General features: G+C 39.8%; 2 protein-coding genes across 2 annotated transcripts; one reads left to right on the forward strand and one right to left on the reverse strand.

Moving 5' to 3' along the window:
• Positions 1–29: 29 nt before the first annotated feature.
• usp14 (ubiquitin specific peptidase 14 (tRNA-guanine transglycosylase)) lies at positions 30–9,284 on the forward strand. The gene is made up of 16 exons (XM_085389783.1): positions 30–183; positions 1,032–1,177; positions 1,448–1,480; positions 1,576–1,680; positions 2,771–2,874; positions 2,986–3,044; positions 3,124–3,254; positions 3,377–3,457; positions 3,554–3,636; positions 3,816–3,930; positions 5,803–5,868; positions 5,983–6,075; positions 6,160–6,288; positions 6,383–6,443; positions 8,808–8,915; positions 9,024–9,284. Exons 1-16 carry the CDS (start codon positions 168–170, stop codon positions 9,167–9,169), a joined length of 1,476 nt encoding a protein of 491 aa, XP_085245909.1. The 5' UTR covers positions 30–167; the 3' UTR covers positions 9,170–9,284.
• An 820-nt stretch (positions 9,285–10,104) lies between these two features.
• On the reverse strand, positions 10,105–20,021 carry thoc1 (THO complex 1). Its single transcript, XM_085389782.1, has 21 exons — positions 19,911–20,021; positions 19,624–19,697; positions 19,421–19,481; positions 19,246–19,315; positions 18,559–18,677; positions 18,417–18,465; positions 18,237–18,332; positions 18,003–18,085; positions 17,856–17,929; positions 17,639–17,747; positions 17,403–17,537; positions 16,805–16,905; positions 16,631–16,697; positions 13,511–13,561; positions 13,317–13,387; positions 13,078–13,173; positions 12,843–12,908; positions 12,671–12,754; positions 12,361–12,508; positions 12,175–12,259; positions 10,105–10,507 (listed from the first exon to the last, which is right to left on the reverse strand). Exons 1-21 carry the CDS (start codon positions 19,956–19,958, stop codon positions 10,230–10,232), a joined length of 1,965 nt encoding a protein of 654 aa, XP_085245908.1. The 5' UTR covers positions 19,959–20,021; the 3' UTR covers positions 10,105–10,229.
• Positions 20,022–20,544: the final 523 nt, after the last annotated feature.

Here is a 20,544-nt window from a genome sequence, read left to right on the forward strand (position 1 = left end):
CAGGGCGACTAGCAGATGTCAGAGCGCATCGATAAGTTCCCAGCGTGTTGTTGCAGCGTCATTCTGTTTGAATGAAGTTCAGTCCGAGAACTAGCAACTCTTCATACGCGCCCCAGTGGACCGAAACAGGAAAAATAGCGAGTTGAGGATATTAAAGGTTTCTAAATATGCCGGTGTTTACAGGTAAAGTACTTTTAATACAGCATGATTATCACCAAGGAGAAAATACTTTAAAAACGGGAACCCTTACACGTGTTTTTAGTTTTAAATTACATTAGCATGTTAGCTTAGCTGTGTGTAGCATGATTTGCATTTAGCCTACAACCGTTAGCATGCTATCTTGACAGCATCTTGTTCTTAGACTAGTGGTAGAGTTATTTCAGAAGACACTTTTTTGAAACAGGGAAGCGCACAGAATTGTTACACCACTGTATCCGGCTTGCTGTTTGTTAACGTTATTTACTGAGTACGTGAAAAAGCTGTCCAAGCTAACTGAGCTTCTGCTGCTGTCAGCTAGCTTAGTTACCCAGTTAGCAGGTAATAAGTAAGGTGAGTTAACTAATTATGTAAAGCTACTGATTCTCACCGCAATGTCACCACTTTAATTGTGGTTTTACTCGCTGAAGACATTTCCCTATAAATTTTTTAGCAGAATTGGGAGCACTTGTGCCTTTTACTATAAAGGATAGCATTGCTAACAAAGCTAGCTAAATCATAGTGTACAGTTATACGTCTTTACTCCAACTGCGTCTTGAAGACATGCGATCACTCAGTTTTTCTTTGTGTCAGTGATCTTATACTGATTTCTATAATCGCCAATGAGCGCCTTTATTACGGTTCATAGACATTCAGACTGCTGCATATTTGTTGGCTCCCACTTTGTGTTTATTCACCGACAGTCAGCTTGACTAACCGGGTGCCTTATTCCTTGGAGCACTACCCTGATGCTAAGAAGGTGCTGTGTCATGTCACGGTTTCCCAAACCAGGAACGGCTAATATTTTGACACTGAGTGCTTCTGTTTCTTTTCAGTAAATGTGAAATGGGGCAAAGAGAAGTTTGATGCAGTAGAGCTCAACACTGAGGAACCACCCATGGTGTTCAAGGCGCAGCTCTTTGCCCTGACAGGAGTTCAGCCAGACAGACAGAAGGTCATGGTGAAGGGAGGCACTCTCAAGGTACTAATATAAACATCCAAAATCTAGAAAAGGAGATCCTCAGAGAACCACACCAGTGCATATAGTTCCTTTAATTTAAACATGCTTAGTTTCGGTTCAGTTTCAAGGTTGTGCTATGGCTCTTACAAAAATGAAAGGGACTTTTTGATTAATTATAGGATTGGTTTTGTCTTTTCATTTGTTTTGAAACAAATAAGGTAAAGTTAAAGGTAAGATGAGTAAACCTTATCCATTTTAAGGTTGCTAATCAATGTTTTATCTGAATTCTAGGATGACGAGTGGGGAAATATTAAGCTGAAAAATGTGAGTACCGCATATACCAAGTGGTTCTTTACGGGAGCTTCATCACAAAATTTTCACATAAATTACTGAAATGAATATTTCTCTGCTTTTTGAAGGGAATGACCCTGCTGATGATGGGCTCAGCAGATGCCCTACCTGAGGAGCCTGCAGTCCGACCCATGTTTGTAGAGGACATGACTGAGGAGCAGCTGGCCTCAGCGGTGAGTAATCCTGAAAATTACCACTGTGGGGTGAACAAATATAACAATTACAGCTTTTAGTGTGGATGTGATTGATTGAATTGGGCTTTCATGTACTGAGTATAAAGTATAAAATGGTAAACTAAATGTGCAGAATCATTTAGTTGCTAAAAACTTTTTTTGTGTGTGTGGCTCAGTGAGACATTTGCAAGCTAGGTGTTTTGGTGTAGTAATGAATTTATAATTTATTTACTGAAGAGAAAATATGCAGCAGACTCAAAATACAGTATGAATTACAAACTTCCACATGATAAATACTGGGTAAATGTCTTTAAGATGGAAATGGGCAAACAAAAGACCCGCTTTCTCATTATGAGTTTGTTCATCTGTGGATCCTCGGTTCCTCTCATCAGGGATGTGAGCAGAATTGGCGAGGAAGAGACATGAGGAGAGAGAAGTTGGTGGATAAAACAGCCATTTAAAAAAAAAAAAAAAAAAAAAGAGAGAGAGAGAGATGCATCCTCTGGAGCCCCATTTTTAAGGAGATTTTATTCAAATCTCATGTTTGGCACAACTGCATCATAGTGCAACTGTATTTTACACTTTCAGATGTAGCAGTGTTCTTTATATTTGTTTATGTTTAGGGCTGCTCTGAATTATATTTACTTATTTATTTAGTACTTCCTAAAAAGGATACACTTGTGCGTCTTTTATTAAAGCTCCTCCAGCAACATGAAGTACTGAGATTGATGTCTTGGTCACAGGCAGGAGGGAAGAACAAATTAAAGAAATGAGCAAAGCCTCTTTAGTGGTTCATAGAGTTTGACGTGTGAACTTATTAACGTTTCTGAAATTGGACGCGCCAAAAGAATTGAAAGGACAGAGTTCAACAAATTTGAGCTTTTAAAAAAAGACAGTTTATGTATCTAGAACAGATCAGATGACCATACTTGATAAAGAAGAAGTGGACTCAATGTGATGTGTTGATTCTGTATTGTCCCTTCTGCACAGTCCCAGATCTACAATGAAACTAAATTTATGTATCCCTTACCTACACGTAGTGTTATACCTTGAGATGAACCAATGCCACTGTGAATGTTGTCATTGTCAGATGGAGCTGCCTTGTGGACTGACGAACTTGGGCAACACCTGCTACATGAACGCCACAGTGCAGTGTCTACGCTCTGTGCCAGAGCTCAAAACTGCACTCAGGAGGTCATTTTTACTGCTATTACTGTTTGTCGGTGACGTGTTCAGATCATTACGAATAATTTCACCACCACTGGTTTTAGTTGCCGTTCACCTCACATCACTCTCCCGCTACAGGTATTCAGGTGCTCTGCGATCTTCAGGAGCAAATGCACCATCTCAGTACATCACAGCAGGTGTGAAGCATGCCAAAAAATAGACATATTAATGTCGTGAATTTACTGATACAAATAAAATGGTTTCTTTGTTTTTTAGCCCTTCGTGATTTATATGAGACTATGGATAAAACCTCGTCCAGCCTCCCTCCCATTATTTTGCTGCAGTTCCTCCATATGGCCTTTCCACAGTTTGCTGAGAAGGGGGATCAGGGGCAGTACCTCCAGCAGGTGAAAAACTCTTAATTATAGTTCTGCGTTGTTAAATTTGATTAGCCATGTGACGTGTCTTTAACTCAGTCTCATAATGGCAGCAAATTCATGACATTTATTGTGCTTTGTTGTTTATTCAGGATGCCAATGAATGTTGGCTGCAGATGATGAGAGTGCTTCAGCAAAAGCTGGAGTCACTAGAACCAGAGACTACCATGGAGGTAATGCTTAAAACCCCCACCAAATCTATTATTTTGTAATCTAATTATGGCTGTCTCATAAATTCATGAGAAAATTTTGTTATTTTTAATCTTCAGACTGAATCTGAGGGTGGAGCTGCCTCTGCCTCTGCAAAGAAGAACTTCATTGACCAGTATTTTGGTGTAGAATTTGAAACTAGGTATCCTTCTGTCTTTGTCAATCAAATCTTTGTGCACTTTAATACTTGAGAGATATATATATACAAGTATAAGTTTCACTTTAAAAGACTGCACTGTTCTTTCATAGTTGTTGGTAATGAGATAAAATCTAGAGGTGAAACATTAATGAGCCGGGCTTCTTCTTAACTCTACTATTCAGCATGAAATGCACAGAGTCTGAGGAGGAGGAACCAATCAAGGGCAAGGAAAGCCAGCTCCAGCTCAGTTGCTTCATCAACCAAGAAGTGAAATACCTGGCAACAGGACTAAGGCTGGTAAGTATCATGAAAAGGCTGAGGTCTGTGTGCAAAGCATAGATGGTATGAAAGATGCATATAGCCACCTTGAGATCACACAGTGGTTTTGGACTGGACATTTTTAACCTTTAACATTTGTGTTTTGACTATTATGGTTACAGTTAGGAGCTAATGCTAAGCTTGATTCATTCACAAACTGTATGAGTGCAATACACAGGCACATAACAAGCCAATAAGACAGACAGTTTATTGAACCCGCAAAGGAAATTACTGTGTTACAACAGCATGAAAACAATAGAACACAATACGATAAAAGCAATGTTGTAAAAGTATTAAAAAGTAGTACCACAAGCTGACAGTGAAGGGCTTATAATGTGAGGTAGTGCAAAATATTTATATGCAACAAAACAAAAACGTGAAGTTATGCTGAGATGGGTGGGGGCTGAGCCTCCCTCCATTTCTCTATGGAAGTCGCTCATCATTGATGTTATGACTCTGATCAGGTTGGGACATTATATTGATTGGAGCTCCCGAATTTTTGTGGACAAATGGAAGAAACCACTGGAAGCACTGGGAGTAACCTGTAAACTGGATGCTAATGGACATAATGTTATAATACTCTAGTGCTGTGCAGTGTTGTTATTTTGGATGTGAACCAGTCTTGTATTTGTTGTGGAAAAAAGTTAAATAAAAGTTGGGAAAAGTGGAAAAACAAAACCAAAACAAAACATGAAGTTAAAGAAAAATAAGACCAACTGCAGATGTCATTAATAAATACCGGTATGTAAACACAAGAAACTGCAGCTGGAAACTATAGTATAGAAATCTGTGTTGAAAAATGTGATTTCTTGCATGCTGACACGTGTGTTTACCTGCCCAGAACAGGAACTGTTATACAGTCTTGTAGAGAATAGTAGGAATGCTTTCCTGAAGTGGTCTTTATGGTAGCGGGGTTGAATCAGTCCAAATGAGAATGAGCTCTGCTGCCTCTGTAGTGGGGAGCTGGTATGGTGGGTTGTCCATGGTGGACAGCAGTTTGTCATTGACCTCCCGTCCTTCACTGACTCAGACACCTGCACATTCTGACCAGCAATGGTTCGAGCCTTGTGAATTAGTTGTTGATCGTGGGGGCATCTCTGGCACTGATGCTGTCCCCCAGCAAAGTACACAACAGCAAAGTAAATGACACTCACTACCACAGGATGGTAGAAGATCTCCAGCATTTTGCTACACATACTAAAGAACCTGAGTTTCCTCAGAAAGTAGCGTCTGCTCACCCCCTTTCGCACAGCATCACTTTTGGTTCTTAAGTCTAGTCTGCCATTCAAGTGAACACCCTAGTGCCTGTAGTAGTCCACTGTTTCAGCCTCCTCACACATGATGGTAATGGGCTTAGTCACAGTTCTTTTTTTCACATTGGAAATCAACCAGCATCTCTTTTGTCTTGCTCATGTCCACAAAGAGGTGATATCTACCAGACCACTCCATAAAACTCCTCAACAGCTCCCTTTACTCCCACTCCTGGCCATCCTCAATACACCCAACCCCTGCAGTGTCATTAGAGGACCTCTGCAGGGGGAAGGACTCACAGTTATGCTTCTAGCAGATGCTGATCCACTCCAGCTGTTTGGGCCAGGACGCCTGTCAATCAGCATGGGTTACAACATGGATGAGTTGGTCCAATCGTACTTCATCAGAAGGAAAAACCGCACAAACTTGGAAGATTTGTGCAAAATGAAATGGCTTGCAGTGGACAGGTGCAAGGATACTGGTGGTTACGCGCTCGTGTAGTAAAGAGGATATGTTCTATCACAAGACATGATAAGACAGCTGATCAAGTTGGTTTTTTTTGTTTTGTTTTTTTAAATTCTGATTTTTCTGCCCCAACAGAGACTGCAGGAAGAAATCACAAAAATGTCTCCGACCCTGAACAGAAATGCGCTGTATATAAAATCCGTAAGTCCTCTTTTCGCTCTTATATTCCTTTTTGTCATTTGAAACTGCCTGTAGGACTGTGTGAATGTAGGACTTGAGTATGACATTCATTTCGGTTTTCTTTCCTCCTGTTAGTCAAAACTTAGCCGCCTGCCTGCTTACTTGACTGTTCAGATGGTCAGGTTTTTCTACAAAGAGAAGGAGTCTGTCAATGCAAAAGTTCTAAAGGTTTGTCTTCAGCTGCAGTTCTTTCTTACAGTGCTCACAGTAGCTGAGGATCTAAAGTCTCAGAATTTGTGTATATTTTTTTAGGATGTCAAGTTCCCGCTCATGTTGGATGTTTATGAGCTGTGCACTGCCGAGCTGCAGGAAAAGATGTTACCAATCAGGTCAAAGTTTAAGGAGGTCGAGGACAAGAAGCTAGAGAAACAGCAGCAAAAGGTAAAGCAGATCAGCTCGCCATGACATTTACACACATTTAGGAGTAGATGAACTCCTATTTAAAGCATAAACTCTATTTGATTTTCTTTTCTAGTTGATAAAGAAGGCAGAAGCAGCAAAAGAAGTGAAATATGAGCCTTTCTCGTTCTCAGAGGGTATGTACCTGTGACAGTAGTGCAGGAAATGTTACATGAGTAGAAAAAATACATTTACAATATAAGTTAAAGAAATCAGGTGTTGGAAGTAGATGGGGAAAAAAATGTAAATGCACTACAAATTCACCTGCCTTACCGGACAAAGTCTCGAGTCATCACCCCTGTTTCCAAGGAGCCAGGCTGAGCAGCAGTTCTCCAGGCTTTCTGAAGGTCTTTTATCCTGGCTGCTTTTTCACTCAATTTACACATAGAAAGAAGGACATTCAGTACAGGACTTTTACTTTTATTTATTTTACTTTTTTTGTAAGACTGACTTATGAATCATTCGAGCATAAAAAAGGTGCCTAACTCATGTGATGAACTAGTATTGTCAACTAAGCAAAGTTCACTTGAATCTGCAAAAAATGCCAAAGATAACATTTTGACAGGTATAAAATAGTATTTTTGCACCAACAGGGCGTCCTGTAAAAAACAAAAAAATAGAAAACTGGACAAATGCATGACAAACATGGCAAGCTTCAAAACACGATCTATCGTCTGGAAAGGGTCTGATAGCTTTGTCGCTATGGCGGTGAAAAATACAGTGCAACACTATCAGTAGGGCTGGGTATCGTCACTGATTTCTATAACGCGATCTGATTCACAGGGCCCCAACTGGATTTGATCTCCTCTTCGATTCGATTCAATTTAGACTCAGACAGAAATATTATAATAATAATCATTAATCAGTACATATCTATATATATCTATATATAGATATATATATCTAGATATCTAGATATAGATATCTAGATATAGATCTATAGATATCTCTATAGATATCTATATATAGATAGATAGATATAGAGAGAGAGAGAGAGAGAGAGATAGATATAGATATAGATATCTATAGATATATATAGATATAGATATCTATAGATATAGGATATTTTATCCTATAGGCTATAAATAGAAAGCTGACACTTCTGAGACTTCAGCAGAGATGTGAGCATCAAGCAGATGCCTTTGTGTCAAAGTAACTGAGGATAAAACGCAAAAAAAAAACATGAAGAAAATTTTCCTGGTTTTTCTGGTTTTTATAGCAGTTAACCTTAAAAATATTCTGCAGAAGAAAACCATGAATCAACGTATGAACATTACCTGATGCTGCTGAAGTGAAGCAGAGCAAAGTTACAGAGGTTTTATTAGAGGCACTGCTAAGCATTTTGCAATTTGGCAAAATTTGTAAAAGTTTACACTTCTTCTGTATTGAACAGCAGAAATTAGGCTCTCTTGTCAGGTCCTTTTTTTTTTTTTTTTTTTTTTTTTTTTTAAGGCAAAAAACAGCAGGCGAAAATACTGTACACAATGGTGAACTGCTATATAATAAGCAAGCAAATAATGCAGAAAACAGATTGTTTTTATGGTAAACTGGTCTTTCTGAGAGAAAGAACTGTACAGGAAGTGTGGCTTTTTTTTAAAAATGTATTTATTTTATTGTGGTGGAAGCAAAATGGCAAAAGTAAGAGGGAATTCATGACAGCGTTTTCTAAACGTGAAGTGTAGTTTTGATCTTCTTGCTGCTGGTTCAGTGAATTTTGGTCTGAGAGCAACGAAACCTGCAGCTTCAGGATCTGTGATACGTCAGCTTTCAACACCCGGGATGTCGGCATACGTGCCATCGGGGTGGATCCGTGCTCTGTGTTTACATATTTTTGCAGACACCATTTACCTGCTCTTTAATCGTTTGCTGTTTTAGCTGTTTGGCGGTTGTTGAAATGGTTTCGTGAGCTTTAACCTGAGATTCTGGCTTTTCTGGCAAAATACATTTATTTTTAAAAATGGATTTCATAAGTCGATATTTCATTATTCAAACTAAAATCAATTTGAATCAGGGAAATCAATTAGTTTTAAACCCACCCCTAACTATCAGTCATGGATCGCCCTCCCCGGAGTCCAGACCTCAACATTATTGAAGCAGTGTAGAATCATTTTGACAGAGAATCGAACAAAAGACAGCCAAGATCGAAAGAAGAGGTGTAAATGTCCTTCAAGAAACCTGGAAAACTATCCCTAAAGACTCTTTAAAGAAATTACAATAGAGCTCCAAAGACAGGTCAGGCTGTCCAAGAATAAAGGTGGTCATACCAAATATTTCAAGCTTGTTTGAATGGTACAAACTCTGTTTTTCCACGTTTAAATAAATTGCTGGACCCGTCTTTCATTTTCCTGTCAAAACAAACGCGGTTATGTTTTTTTGTCATGAAATCTTTGGAGTGAAATTTGAGTATGCTTTTTTTTTTTTTTTTTTTTTTCTCTCTGTGTGGATATTTTTCTTTTGCTCACGAGTCAGAATTAAAGGTACGGCACGTTTTCTTCTTGTAGACCTTGGTTCCAACAACAGTGGCTACTACGACCTGCAGGCTGTGCTGACGCACCAAGGCCGCTCAAGCTCCTCAGGCCACTATGTGGGATGGGTCAAAAGGAAAGAAGGTAATCGCATTTGTGTGACAGTAATCGGCACGCACCTGACATCAGTCAGTCCCAATTTATACTGTGCAAGCGCTTCATGTGTCGTGTCTTCCGGTGTCGTTCTGACAGATGAGTGGGTCAAGTTTGACGATGACAAGGTGAGTGTGGTGTCTCCAGAGGATATCCTGCGACTGTCAGGTGGCGGAGACTGGCATATAGCGTATGTTCTACTGTATGGCCCCCGGCGGCTGGACATACTTGGAGAGGAACAATAGCTGTGGCAGACTTCTCAGAAGACAAAGACAACATCCAATATACACACAAATTGCCATTTCAAAGCACTGTCTGCATAGATGTGCAATAAAACTGGTGTCTTTAAAGATTTGAATACCTTAATTTTTTTGTTTTCTTTTGTAACCAACACAGATGCTTGTAAACAAATTCTGTCAAATGGTGTTAAATATTCAACCACAGTGGGCTTTGAAAATGGAGAGATGATGAGAGGCAATCTCTGGACTGGATCCTCAAGAGGTTTTTGAGTCTAGCGCTGCAGTTTCATTAAATGTTTTATACACATTGTATATTTTTTAAAGCCTTTGATGAGGTGCTCATATCATTAAAGCAAAATGTTTCTCTCTAGTCATTTAATCTTGTACAGAAATGCCTAGCCAAGCTGTCTCTGACGTATTACAAAACACTGTAAAGACTTGCCCTTGTTCACCTGTTGGCCCCCTCGGGGTAATCTGGGTTCAATCTCAGGTCTTTTAAGTGCTTGGCTCACATCATCTCCTGTAATTGTTCTGAAATGTATTGACAGATGAGGTTCTTTCTGCCAAATCTTCACTAATGCTCTTTTCAGGGAGGTGTGTGGGGAAACTGTTCAGAACATGTTGCCCTTGTGGTGAACTGTGTGCGGTTTAATAAAGGCTTGAGATTCAACCGTGATGGTTTGCTCAATAAGCTTTTGAACGTCATTCTTGCTGATGCGGATCTCAGACTTTAATCTATACCTTTACAAAAAGAAAAAAAATGCTGTGCTTGACCATGTTTCTCTGTGCAGCTTTCCCGATCGCCCTGCCACAGTCTGTAAGGCCTGAACATCAACTCTCTGTAATAACTTAATTGACTGAACTCGTTTCATAGGTGGTGAAAATAAAGTGTTACACCAAAATGAGATTGTTGTGTATCAAAACAAACGTGCTTACCAAACTTTTTACAAGGCGAAAACATTTATTGAAATCTCTACAGTGGGGAAAACCAATATCTGACATATAAAAACTAGTTTTCAACATTTTTGTATGAAAAAAGTGGAACAATGTTATGGAAATACAGATTTTAAGCCTCACTGAGGCCGTCTGCAATCTGGGAGAAACCTGTGGCGTTCAGAGCTGCGACCAGGTTCTCCACAGTAGCTTGTGTTCCCTCTCTGTCCTGCCAGGCCACCAGCAGCAGTTTGGCCTGCATGTCGACGTCTTCGCTGTCCGTTTCGATTTCTCGCAACTCTGCCGCCTTCATCTCAAAATGAGAAGCGAGGTTCTTCCACTGAGCGCCCAGTTTGGCTGCTACGTCATCCATCTGCTGGTTCGTCACAAGTTTGCTCTGAATGCTCGGACCTTGAAGAAAATGGAATAGGAAGGACATAAATAGCTCTCTGCTCCAGGCTTGGAACTGCGCTAACACAATAAACTCAATTCATTGTGGGAAGTGGGAGCTTGTAAAACACAGAGGTCAAGTTGGGTTAAAGACATTAAGATGGAAATATGTGTGAAGTTGGAACTGAGGGTCATGCTTTCATCATCTTAAATTAAGCGTATGAAAGAGGGAAAGCAAACATACTGATAGTTAAATTGAATATGCAATGTTATTAAGGGGAAAGGTACAGAAGCAAATTCTGTTTCAGTCCAGTATTTTCTATTTTAGCTCATTGATATCACTTTCATATAGTAGTACAAGTTAAATCAGTAACACCTGCTCTTTCTGGTACAGTCATGTCCATAGATACTTGGACAATGACACAATTTTTGTAATTTCACTCTCTAAAGAAACCACAGTGGGTTTAAAGTCAATCAAAATGTGATTGAAGTAGAGTTTCAGCTACAATTCAAGAGGTTTAACAGCTATTTTTATGAATGATCCCCCATTTGCTCCTTCCCTTTCTCCGAGGCTCAAAATTAAATCAGACAAACTAACAATTTTAAATTTACTGTTTTTAATACCTGGATCTCAAACAGGCATCACTAATTGCTACAATTTATTTTGCCTCTTCATCCTAATGATGGCTTCTTTCACTTGCATTGAAAAATCTTTGGCTCTTACATTAAGGCTTTCAGTGATCAGCTTCCAGGGAACGGGCCGCTCCAGTTACATCTGAGCCTCTATTCACTCTATTCACTCCAGGGGTTAACTACAGTGGATGGAATATTTTTGTCTTCTGCTTCAATCACATCTTGATTGTTTGATTTAGAACACTGACCTCACTGAAATCCAACAATCGACCACAGGTTAGCGTAACATATGAAGCGTGTAGTTGCTCGAGAATGAGAAATAATGAGAATTAAAATCTACTGAGAAGTCAAACAGTCACATCCGGGGCAAATTAAAACCATTCTCCACCAGGTGAAATTGTCAGGAGATTTATGACAACACGGTCAATAAATAAAAGAAATGAAATAAAAAGCATGAAATCATGTGATAGCATTGGCCATGTCACTGATAATGGTGACAGGAAGTCCCCAACCAATAGGACTATTTCCTCCATGATCATGATCACTAAGATCCTGATCATCACCTCCTAACATCACACTACTGGTTTGCAACATGTGTGCCAAAGTGATTCTTTCTCGTTCATTTTGTGCGTGCAAAAATTTACCAACATCGAGAAACCTCATGCTGGGTGATATCATTCTTCATGGGAACCCAATGTAACCTAAAACTTTATTAACCCAATGACAGAATTTGTGTCTAAATACACACAAACACTCAATTTATAATCATGACAATCAAGGTGTAGTGATTCCTGCACCTGTGTAACAACAAAGGTGACCTTGACCTTAAGCACAGCTGAAGACACATTAGTTGATCTTTAACTGTAAGTCTGATTAAATTCTAAATAATAGGAGGAGTAGTGATTCTTGTGAACTTCACCATGACATAAGCTCACTGGTCCTTCGTTTGGATGATCTAATAATAATAATAGTTTCCTTGTCTAAGTGCTGACACACACAAACATATGTGAAGTCAGAAACATCTAGAGTGAAATACAGAACATGTGATGACTTACTGTCATTGCTGTCTTTGAGCAGATTGTCTCCATTATCATCGTCATCCTCTTCTCCTGTCTTTATTTCTTCAGATGGGATGTCCTTCTTCATGAACGGAGAAAAAAAAAAAAAGAAAAAGGATGGGTTCATGGACTTATGGAAACTCAGTTTGTTTTTGCTTTTTTTTAATAAAATAAAATCCTTACTGGTAGCTCTTTGGCCAACTTGCTGACCATGCTGTCGAGGTAGTCTGCCAGGCTCTTAAACTTCTGGTTTGTTGGCTGAAAGAAGTGTGGACTTCTCCTGGACAGCAGTCTCAAAGCCCGCCAGCCATAGTTTGCATTTCGCACAACCCTACAAGGAGTTACAGGATTAGACATAAAAGACATCAGGAAAATAGTAAATATATGGAAAGTAAATAAAAGAAATACAATTAAAAATAAGTCTCAGGTAGGAGATGGAATAGTGGATTTTCCCCCTCCATGGTTAAGAAAGGTTTTGTAAAAGCCATCTTACTTGTACTCCTCCTCGACCATGTTGGCTGGGTCGGCCTGTTCAATAGCTTCTGCGAAGAATTCATCCAATGACGGCATGAACTCTCTGAAAGAAAGGCCGCAGTTGTAAAATAACAAATGTAGGGTGTATATACAAAAAGCCGAACGTGAACTCATTTCAGGACTTTTCTAACCTGCTGTCTGACTTGCAGGCCTCCATGTTGTCATGATTGAGGTTCCACAGCCGGGTCAACTCATCACTAGCAAACAAGAGAAGAGCTTGAATGACCAAAATTTACAGTTTCACTAAATTTCCAACAATACTTCAGCAGGATGGACACCAATACAGAGAGAAATCTAAGACCAACGAAAAAACCAAACCACACTTCACACCACTCCACCATCCCACCCCCAGATTCAAGCACATACTTTCCCATAAAAATCTTCCGGTCTGGCCCTTTTCCAAGGAAGTCTTCTGGAGCTTGTCTTTTCCTTGTGAGTCTTTTGGGCTTGTCATCTACTGTTCTGTTAAAGAGGCAAACAAGTGGGACCACCTGTTATTTTGGCATGCTATCCAGCATTCCATGCTGCTGTAAAAACTGACTAAACCCTAAATCAAATAAAATGATTATCTGGAACGGCTACTTCAAAACATTACACTGCTGTACCTCTCTTTCACAAAGCTCGGACATCCTTCGTTTTTCCAGGCATTCCAGTTCTCCTCTGTGTTAAGGATGTGCTGTCAGAGATAATGAACATTTATAGTGGGACCAGTGTATAGAGAACAAAAGACTTGACAAGCTGTGAGCGCGTAAACAAAAGCTTCATTTAATCATACTGGTATTCCCAAAGCATGGCTTACCTCAACCATGGCAGCAAACTTGTCCCCATCAGGAGGAATCTCCCTCAGCAGCTGCAAGAGCAGAGCACAGATTAAAGGGGATTTATAACAGAAAGTCGTGATTCACCACCGTTTTGTTTTTTTTTTGTTTTTTACATAGTAGGTAGGTGAGCACAAAATATGAGAAAGGACCATTTCTGTTTTTTTCCTTCACAGAACAGAAAATTAGGATTTACAGCTTGTTGTGACATCCACTTGGATTGAACCTATTAGGGTTTCCCTAGTGTTTTCATATACCGTAATTGTCGGGCTATAAGCCGCTACTTTTTGCACAAGCTTTGAACCCTGCGGCTTTTAGTCAGGTGCGGCTTTTCTATGGATTATCCATGATTTTTGTGATATCGTAAGACGATTTGTTTTGTTTGTTCCGCTGTTGTACGGCGCTACGTTGCCTGGAGGAAGGGCATGTGATCAGACACACAGTATCGGGGTTCAAGAGTGGTATGTTGGTCACATGTCCATCCGCCAGGAAACATAGTGCCGTACAAGTAGCGCGAAAAACAAACTTCAAAGTAGCGTTACGCGTTCAGCGGGAGGCGTGGATGACTAGCGGCGATAAACCTGCGAAAAGCAAGTTATGCTCAACTCCACCGGTGGAATATGACAGCGTGAAAAAGTGTGAAAACATCCATGATCACCAACGGATTTCGAAGGGCTGGACTGCTGCATGATGGAGAGGAGGACACCGCCACGGCCCTTCTGAGGGTGTTCGACTCTGACACTGACAACGAGGATTTCTTTGGTTTTGAAAGTGACAACGAAGGAAAGGAGCTGAGAGTGGATGACGAAGCCACCCTGAACCTGTTTGTTTCCGACACTGGAGAAGAGGACTTTGGTGGTTTCAGTGCGCAGGAAGAAGAGAAAGATGGTGAATGACTGACTTTTCTTCTTGTTAAAGCTGTGTCACTGCACCTGAGCCTAAAAGGTAGGCCGAATCTATTTTTCTGGTGTGCTGTAGGTTATTGTTATGTACTACATTTGTTACTCATTTATGAAGCACAGTACATGTTTCGTACTTGTAATTACCGGTACTTGTACATATACCTAAAAAGTTATGCAAATATGTACCCAGAACTTGTTTTTCAAAATATTAATAAAAGTGATGTCCCCAAACAGCCGTCTCTTTCCTGACAATTCCCTTTGTGCATATTCTCTTACATATGATAAGTCAACATTGAAACACCTGCGGCTTTTAGTCAGGTGCGGCTAATGTATGTACAAAACAGGATTTTCCCCTGATTTTAGCTTGTGCGGCTAATATTCAGGTGCGCTTTGTAGTCCGGGAAATACGGTATATACATATATTGTAACAGTGGTGCATGCGTATTAAACGTGGCCAAAGTTTAAATACTAACTTCACACCAGTAATTCTTGCGAGCAAAAAGCTCAAGGCTTCAGTGGGGCCAAATGACAACAGTTGCCTCAAGGTGCTTTATATTGTAAGACACTGAGCCGACAATAACACAGAAAACCCCAACAATCACCAACTGTATGAGCAAGTACTTGGCAACAGTGGGAAGGAAAAACTCCTTTTTAACAGGAAGAAACCTCCAGCAGAACCAGGCTGCCACTCTTTAGGGGTGGGGGAATGAAGACAGGACAAAACACACTGTGGAAATGCAGAGTAGTGTATAAACACAGAGGTGCTTATATAGCACTAGGTAAGTGAAAAAGAAACAGTGCATCATGGGAAGCCTAAGCCTATTTCCGCATAACTAAAAGAGGATTCAGGGTCACCTGATCCAGCCCCCAACTACAAACTTTATCAAAAAGGAAAATTAAGTCTAATCAAGGCAGAGAGGGATAAAAACAAGAAAACTGGCTTAAAAAGAGGCCAGCCTACAGGAAGCTGAAATGGTTTGTTGCAGACAGCGGACCCAATAGTAGAAAAAAAAAAATGCATTTGGGAATGAACACAGGGGCAACACTTTAAATTCCAAATGAACAGCTGCAGTTTCCCAGAGTCATTTCCTCTCAAGAATGAAAACAAGTCAGATATGAGGAAATCATGCCAAATGTTCTGCTGCTGGCTGCAAGAGCAAACTGAAGACCCAGTGTGTTGGTTTCATTTCTGAATGACAATGCCCCAAAACAATGTGGCTAATGTTTACAATATCTGGGATCACATGCTTGCAGGCAAAACTGGGTGGACTCGGCTGTCACCTTTCATGCTTGAGTGCAAACTCCCTTTGTTTTTGTTCTACCCGCTGTGATAAAAAACAAAACAAAACAAAACTAAATGTCAGTTGTGAAATGAACGTGCTGTGTCTCTTTTGCCTGTCCCACACAGGGATTTTAGCTCACAAACTGAGCTATAATCCCAAGAATATATAAACAACATACAACAAACAATCTGGGAGGTATTCAAATTAACACACACACACACACACACACACACACACACACACACACACACACACACACACACACACACACACACACACACACACGTTTAAATGTGCTATCCACCTCTGATTCATGAAGCTCCACACAGATTAGTACCAGTGTCAGACACATAAACACAACTGCACATACAGACAAGCCCACACATGAACATAGACACACACAGGGTTATTTGTTTGTTTGATTCAATACTTATCTGAAAATGAACTTGATATTTGTTAAAATAAAAATGAAAACTGGGAATAATTTGCTTGTTTTCTCCTAAACTTACAACATGAATAATTTAATTCAGTTTAATTCAATAGCGCCAAATAACAACAACAATCACCTGAAGGTGCTTTACTTTGTAAAGACCCAACAATAATTCAGAGAAAACTCCGAACAATCAGACGAGCTGATATAAGCGAGTGCTTGATGACAGCGGGAAGGAAAAACTCCCTTTTAACAGGAAGAAACCTCCAGGAGAACCAGGCTCAGGGAGGAGCAGCCACCTGTTGCAACCAGTTAATACTGTGACATTTTGGTACCTATATAGCATACTGTTGCACAAACCTCAGGGTGGTTTGTTGGGTGACCTTTTTTTTCTCCACTAAAATTAAAATTCATTCTATAGAGAGTTTGGCCATTTTATTTCTTATAGATTTACATTTGTGTGTGTCAGCATAACTTAGGACTCACCTGATAGACCAGTTTAGTTGTCTCTTCAATCCACGCAGCCTGGTCATCATTCAGAACACAGCTGGAACTGCAGGAGGAGAAAAATATTAAAAACAATACAAATAAGACTTCAGAATAACCAATACTTTATCAGACAAAGTTTATTTACGAGGTCAGCACTGAGACACTGCTCACCTTTTGAACTTGACCTGACCCTTCAGGTACTGGAAGAGGATGAGGTACTGCAGCAGTATGTGCCGCCTGAAGTTGCTGTCGCTGAGCTGCAAGTCCATCAGCTGGAGATAAAGACGAAAGAAACAAAGTGAGGTAATGTGCAACTCCGATCTTTACAAATATTTAATGGAGATCAGCGACATGTAGATAAATACAGCAAACTCAGAAATGTAAAGCAAATGACACAGCATGAGCAAAACAAGCAGTAAATGCCATGGATATGGAGCCTGCAGTGCAGCAGTGAGGGAACAAACGTTGTCAGAGCGCCACACGTTGTTAGCCATTTCAACATTTGTTTGTGTCTATGTTTTATCCTACGTGTGTTTGACAAGTGAAGATATGACTAATGTTACTCAAACTTACAATAACTCACTGTAGAACTCCAAAGGCAACAAAACCTTATCAACATGTGTTAATATTTGATGATAGTTTTGTTTAGAGGCAAACAGCTGGCAGCCGTTACCGTTTTCCTCCTCCTACCCAGTGCTCTGTTTTGGTCCAGAACTTTGAGGTTTACAAACTAAGTGTAGCATGGAAATTTAAAATGAAGTCTTCTCACCTTCTCACTTGTGAGGAACTTGGCAAAGTAAACATGTTCTCCACTTGATGCTCTCAGCTCTTCCAGCTTCCTCTTAGAGGCCTGCATGTCATCCAGCTTATAGCTTTTGAATACTGCTAGAGTCTCATCTGAGAACTGCGTAGGACAAAAGAGTGATCGTTGACTTTTAATCATCTACTTGGATACTTGCCATCTTAAAAATGAGGAGGAAAGGCATCTGCGGTAAGGTGCATTACCTTAAGGAATGTCATCCATGAGAATTTATCGTAACACTGCACTGGATTTCTGAAGTAGTCCTGCAGTGTCCAGAACTTTCTGTACAGGTTGTAGTCGATTGGAATGGAGCTGCAATAACAATTAAACCAGATAAAGGGCCGATCAAAATGTTTACTTCAACAAATAAACAAAAGAAACAAACCTTGTGATTTATTCTTGAGAAAGCCTTTAACTTACCTCGGTGCAGGGCCATCATCCTCCCCCATTTCTCCTTCCTCCACTTCCATACCATCCTCCTTTTCTTCTGTGTGCTATAAACACAGTAACACATTTAACATTCACAGTTTTTGATTACTTCTAAAGTGCTCAGAATCAGATCTTTACCTTCTGGCCGAGAGTGCTTTCTTGTTCATTTTTGTTGAACACTGTTATATTGTCTAGATTAAACTGGCTCTGGAGATTTAGGCCTGGAAAGCAAACAAAATAAAAAAGAACAATCACTCGATCAGAGAAGCTGTGAATGCGGTTGACAGAGTGCCATGAATGATTGCAAACCTCATCTTCAAAAGGCTTGTGTTGGTTTATTTATTTATAATGATAAAATACTGCTGTTGTTACCTGATTTTTCAGACAGAGGGAAGAGACGTGCCAGAAAGAGCTGGATTCGCCCGCAGAAAACTGTGTTCTGTGATTTGGACAGCCTCCTTAAGAGATCTACACAGACAGGAAAATACACTGCTCTGCATTTTAAAGATAAAAAGCTTCATATGTCACAGAATGATGAGATAAGCTCTTTACCATTGCACATCCTCAATAAATAATTCTTCCCTGCAGTGTAAAAGGAGTTCTGTGAGAAAAATAGAGCACAGCTTTGGTAAACATGTGATCAACGCAGGGCAAATTTGTCGGGGGCTTTACCCAACAGCTGGAATTTATTTACCGATTTCCAGGTGGAGACGTTCTCTTCGACAAAAGAGAAGATTTTGTCACACAGGTCCAAAGGAAGACAGTCCAGCACGTCTCCCAGCAGGACGAAAGGGGTCGTAGCAGAACAGATACCTGCAGTGGAACACAAGTCTTAAGTTTCTTCATACATGACACATTGTCTCTAAGACTTACAGAAGATTACCCGAGCAGTCTGCTTACAAAATGCATGCTTTTCATAAATAAAAAGGGGCAAGTGGATCAGAAGCATATCTGTAAACACCCCCCACAGCATAACAGACCTGCCAAATCGCCTCAGTAGATGTGCAATAGGGATTTCTCACACATATATGTCCAAAAAGGATTTTCTTTGGCTATAAAAGTATGGTATACATATATCAGCCACATGCTACTATGTGCTCATTTTGAGTGATGTATGCTATGAGACTAATGGGAAATAACTTGGCATTCACAAGGCAGTGGCTGATGTTCATATGCTGTGTCACAGATTTTTGCACTGGCTGAATGTTCAAAGATAAAGAACTAAAGAGCTAAAAGACTAATCCAAAAGTGTTTTTGTTTTTATTTATGGTACAGGTTTTGTTCCCTGGCACAAAAGGAATAAGCTATTCATTTTTTTTAAATCCTAAAAATCAGTGTATCACCTGGATCTACTTATGAGACCCCTAGATGAGTAACATACCTTCTGTAACGCCATCAATGCTCAGGTAAATGAGAGCTAGGTAGTCATCACACCTCGCCTTCTGCTCAACCTGGAAACATTTGAAGATATCGTTTGAGGATTTTGAGGGTAATTTCATTTTTTTAAAAGCGAACAAACGCGTACTAGAAACAAACAAACAAAAAGCATTTCTTACAATCAGATCACCAAGAACTCCCCTCAGAGCCTGATCGAGGGTTGTCTTCTTTTCCGCCTCACTGTAACATGAGAAAAACAAGCGATCAGTAAGGTTGCATCCCTTCCTCCATTATTATAGGTTATAATAGCCAACAGAAATGATTACAATACAATAAGTAATTACATTACAATAAGTTAGCAAGAACTAACAACTTCACTTACTTGCCGGGGATCTGGTTAAAAATACTGATCAAAGGTTTGATGCTTTTTCCAGTCAAAGCCTGGACGGCAGACGCCTGAGATTGTGTGAAGAAGAAGAAGAAGAAACATTTATGAAACAAACGACATCGTTGGTTAGCATCTGCGTTAGCTTAGCTTCATCTGTTACCTGCTATAGTAACAACATGCGACATGCTACATTAACAAACCCAGGCTAGGATTTCAACTGTAATCTAAAATATATGACTGCACATATATTTATAAGTTGCTGAGGTTCTGTGTTTTCTTACCGTAAATTTGTCTTTAGCGTCGACAAAATTAAATGAAGACGGCGACATCGTCTCTTTTTGGAAACCGGAAGTGCCGATAAAGTTGTTCCGGTTTCTTTGAGCGTGGGAAAAGGTCGAGAGCGGTGCAGGATTTAAAATTAATTACAGTCAAGGTGCCATGTAAAAATTTATGTCTCCAGCGCACTTTCCACCATTAAAAACAATTGCAGTCGTATCATGCAAATTATTATGGTAATGGTGTAATTTTAAAATATTTTCCTCACAGTCAGTACATCATATTTGCCTAGTTGGTAAACTAACACTTTTTAGTGTGCATGAGAGTCATAACAAGGACTTAAGAAATAATGGAGGTCCAGGAGCCTTTGGAGAACATAACCAGATGAAGATAACATAGGCTGTTCACATGAATCTCATGCATACACTGAGTATGTAAAAAGTTCTCCTCTGGCCTTTCCCTTTTCTCCTTTCAAACTTTCATTTATTTGTCTCCTCTGATTTGATCTTTTTTCTACATTTTCGATTATTTTTTTTCACATTTATATGAACTTTTCTGTGCTATGAAGAAAACTGAAAACATACAAGGTGGTTTACCCTCTACATGCTTGAAAGCAAAGGCAATATGTGTCAGTACTGG

The sequence above is a fragment of the Rhamphochromis longiceps genome, linkage group LG18 (assembly GCF_057381845.1).
Source record: "Rhamphochromis longiceps isolate RC_006_pf linkage group LG18, R_longiceps_female_GT1.1, whole genome shotgun sequence".
In the NCBI taxonomy this organism is placed as follows: domain Eukaryota; kingdom Metazoa; phylum Chordata; class Actinopteri; order Cichliformes; family Cichlidae; genus Rhamphochromis; species Rhamphochromis longiceps.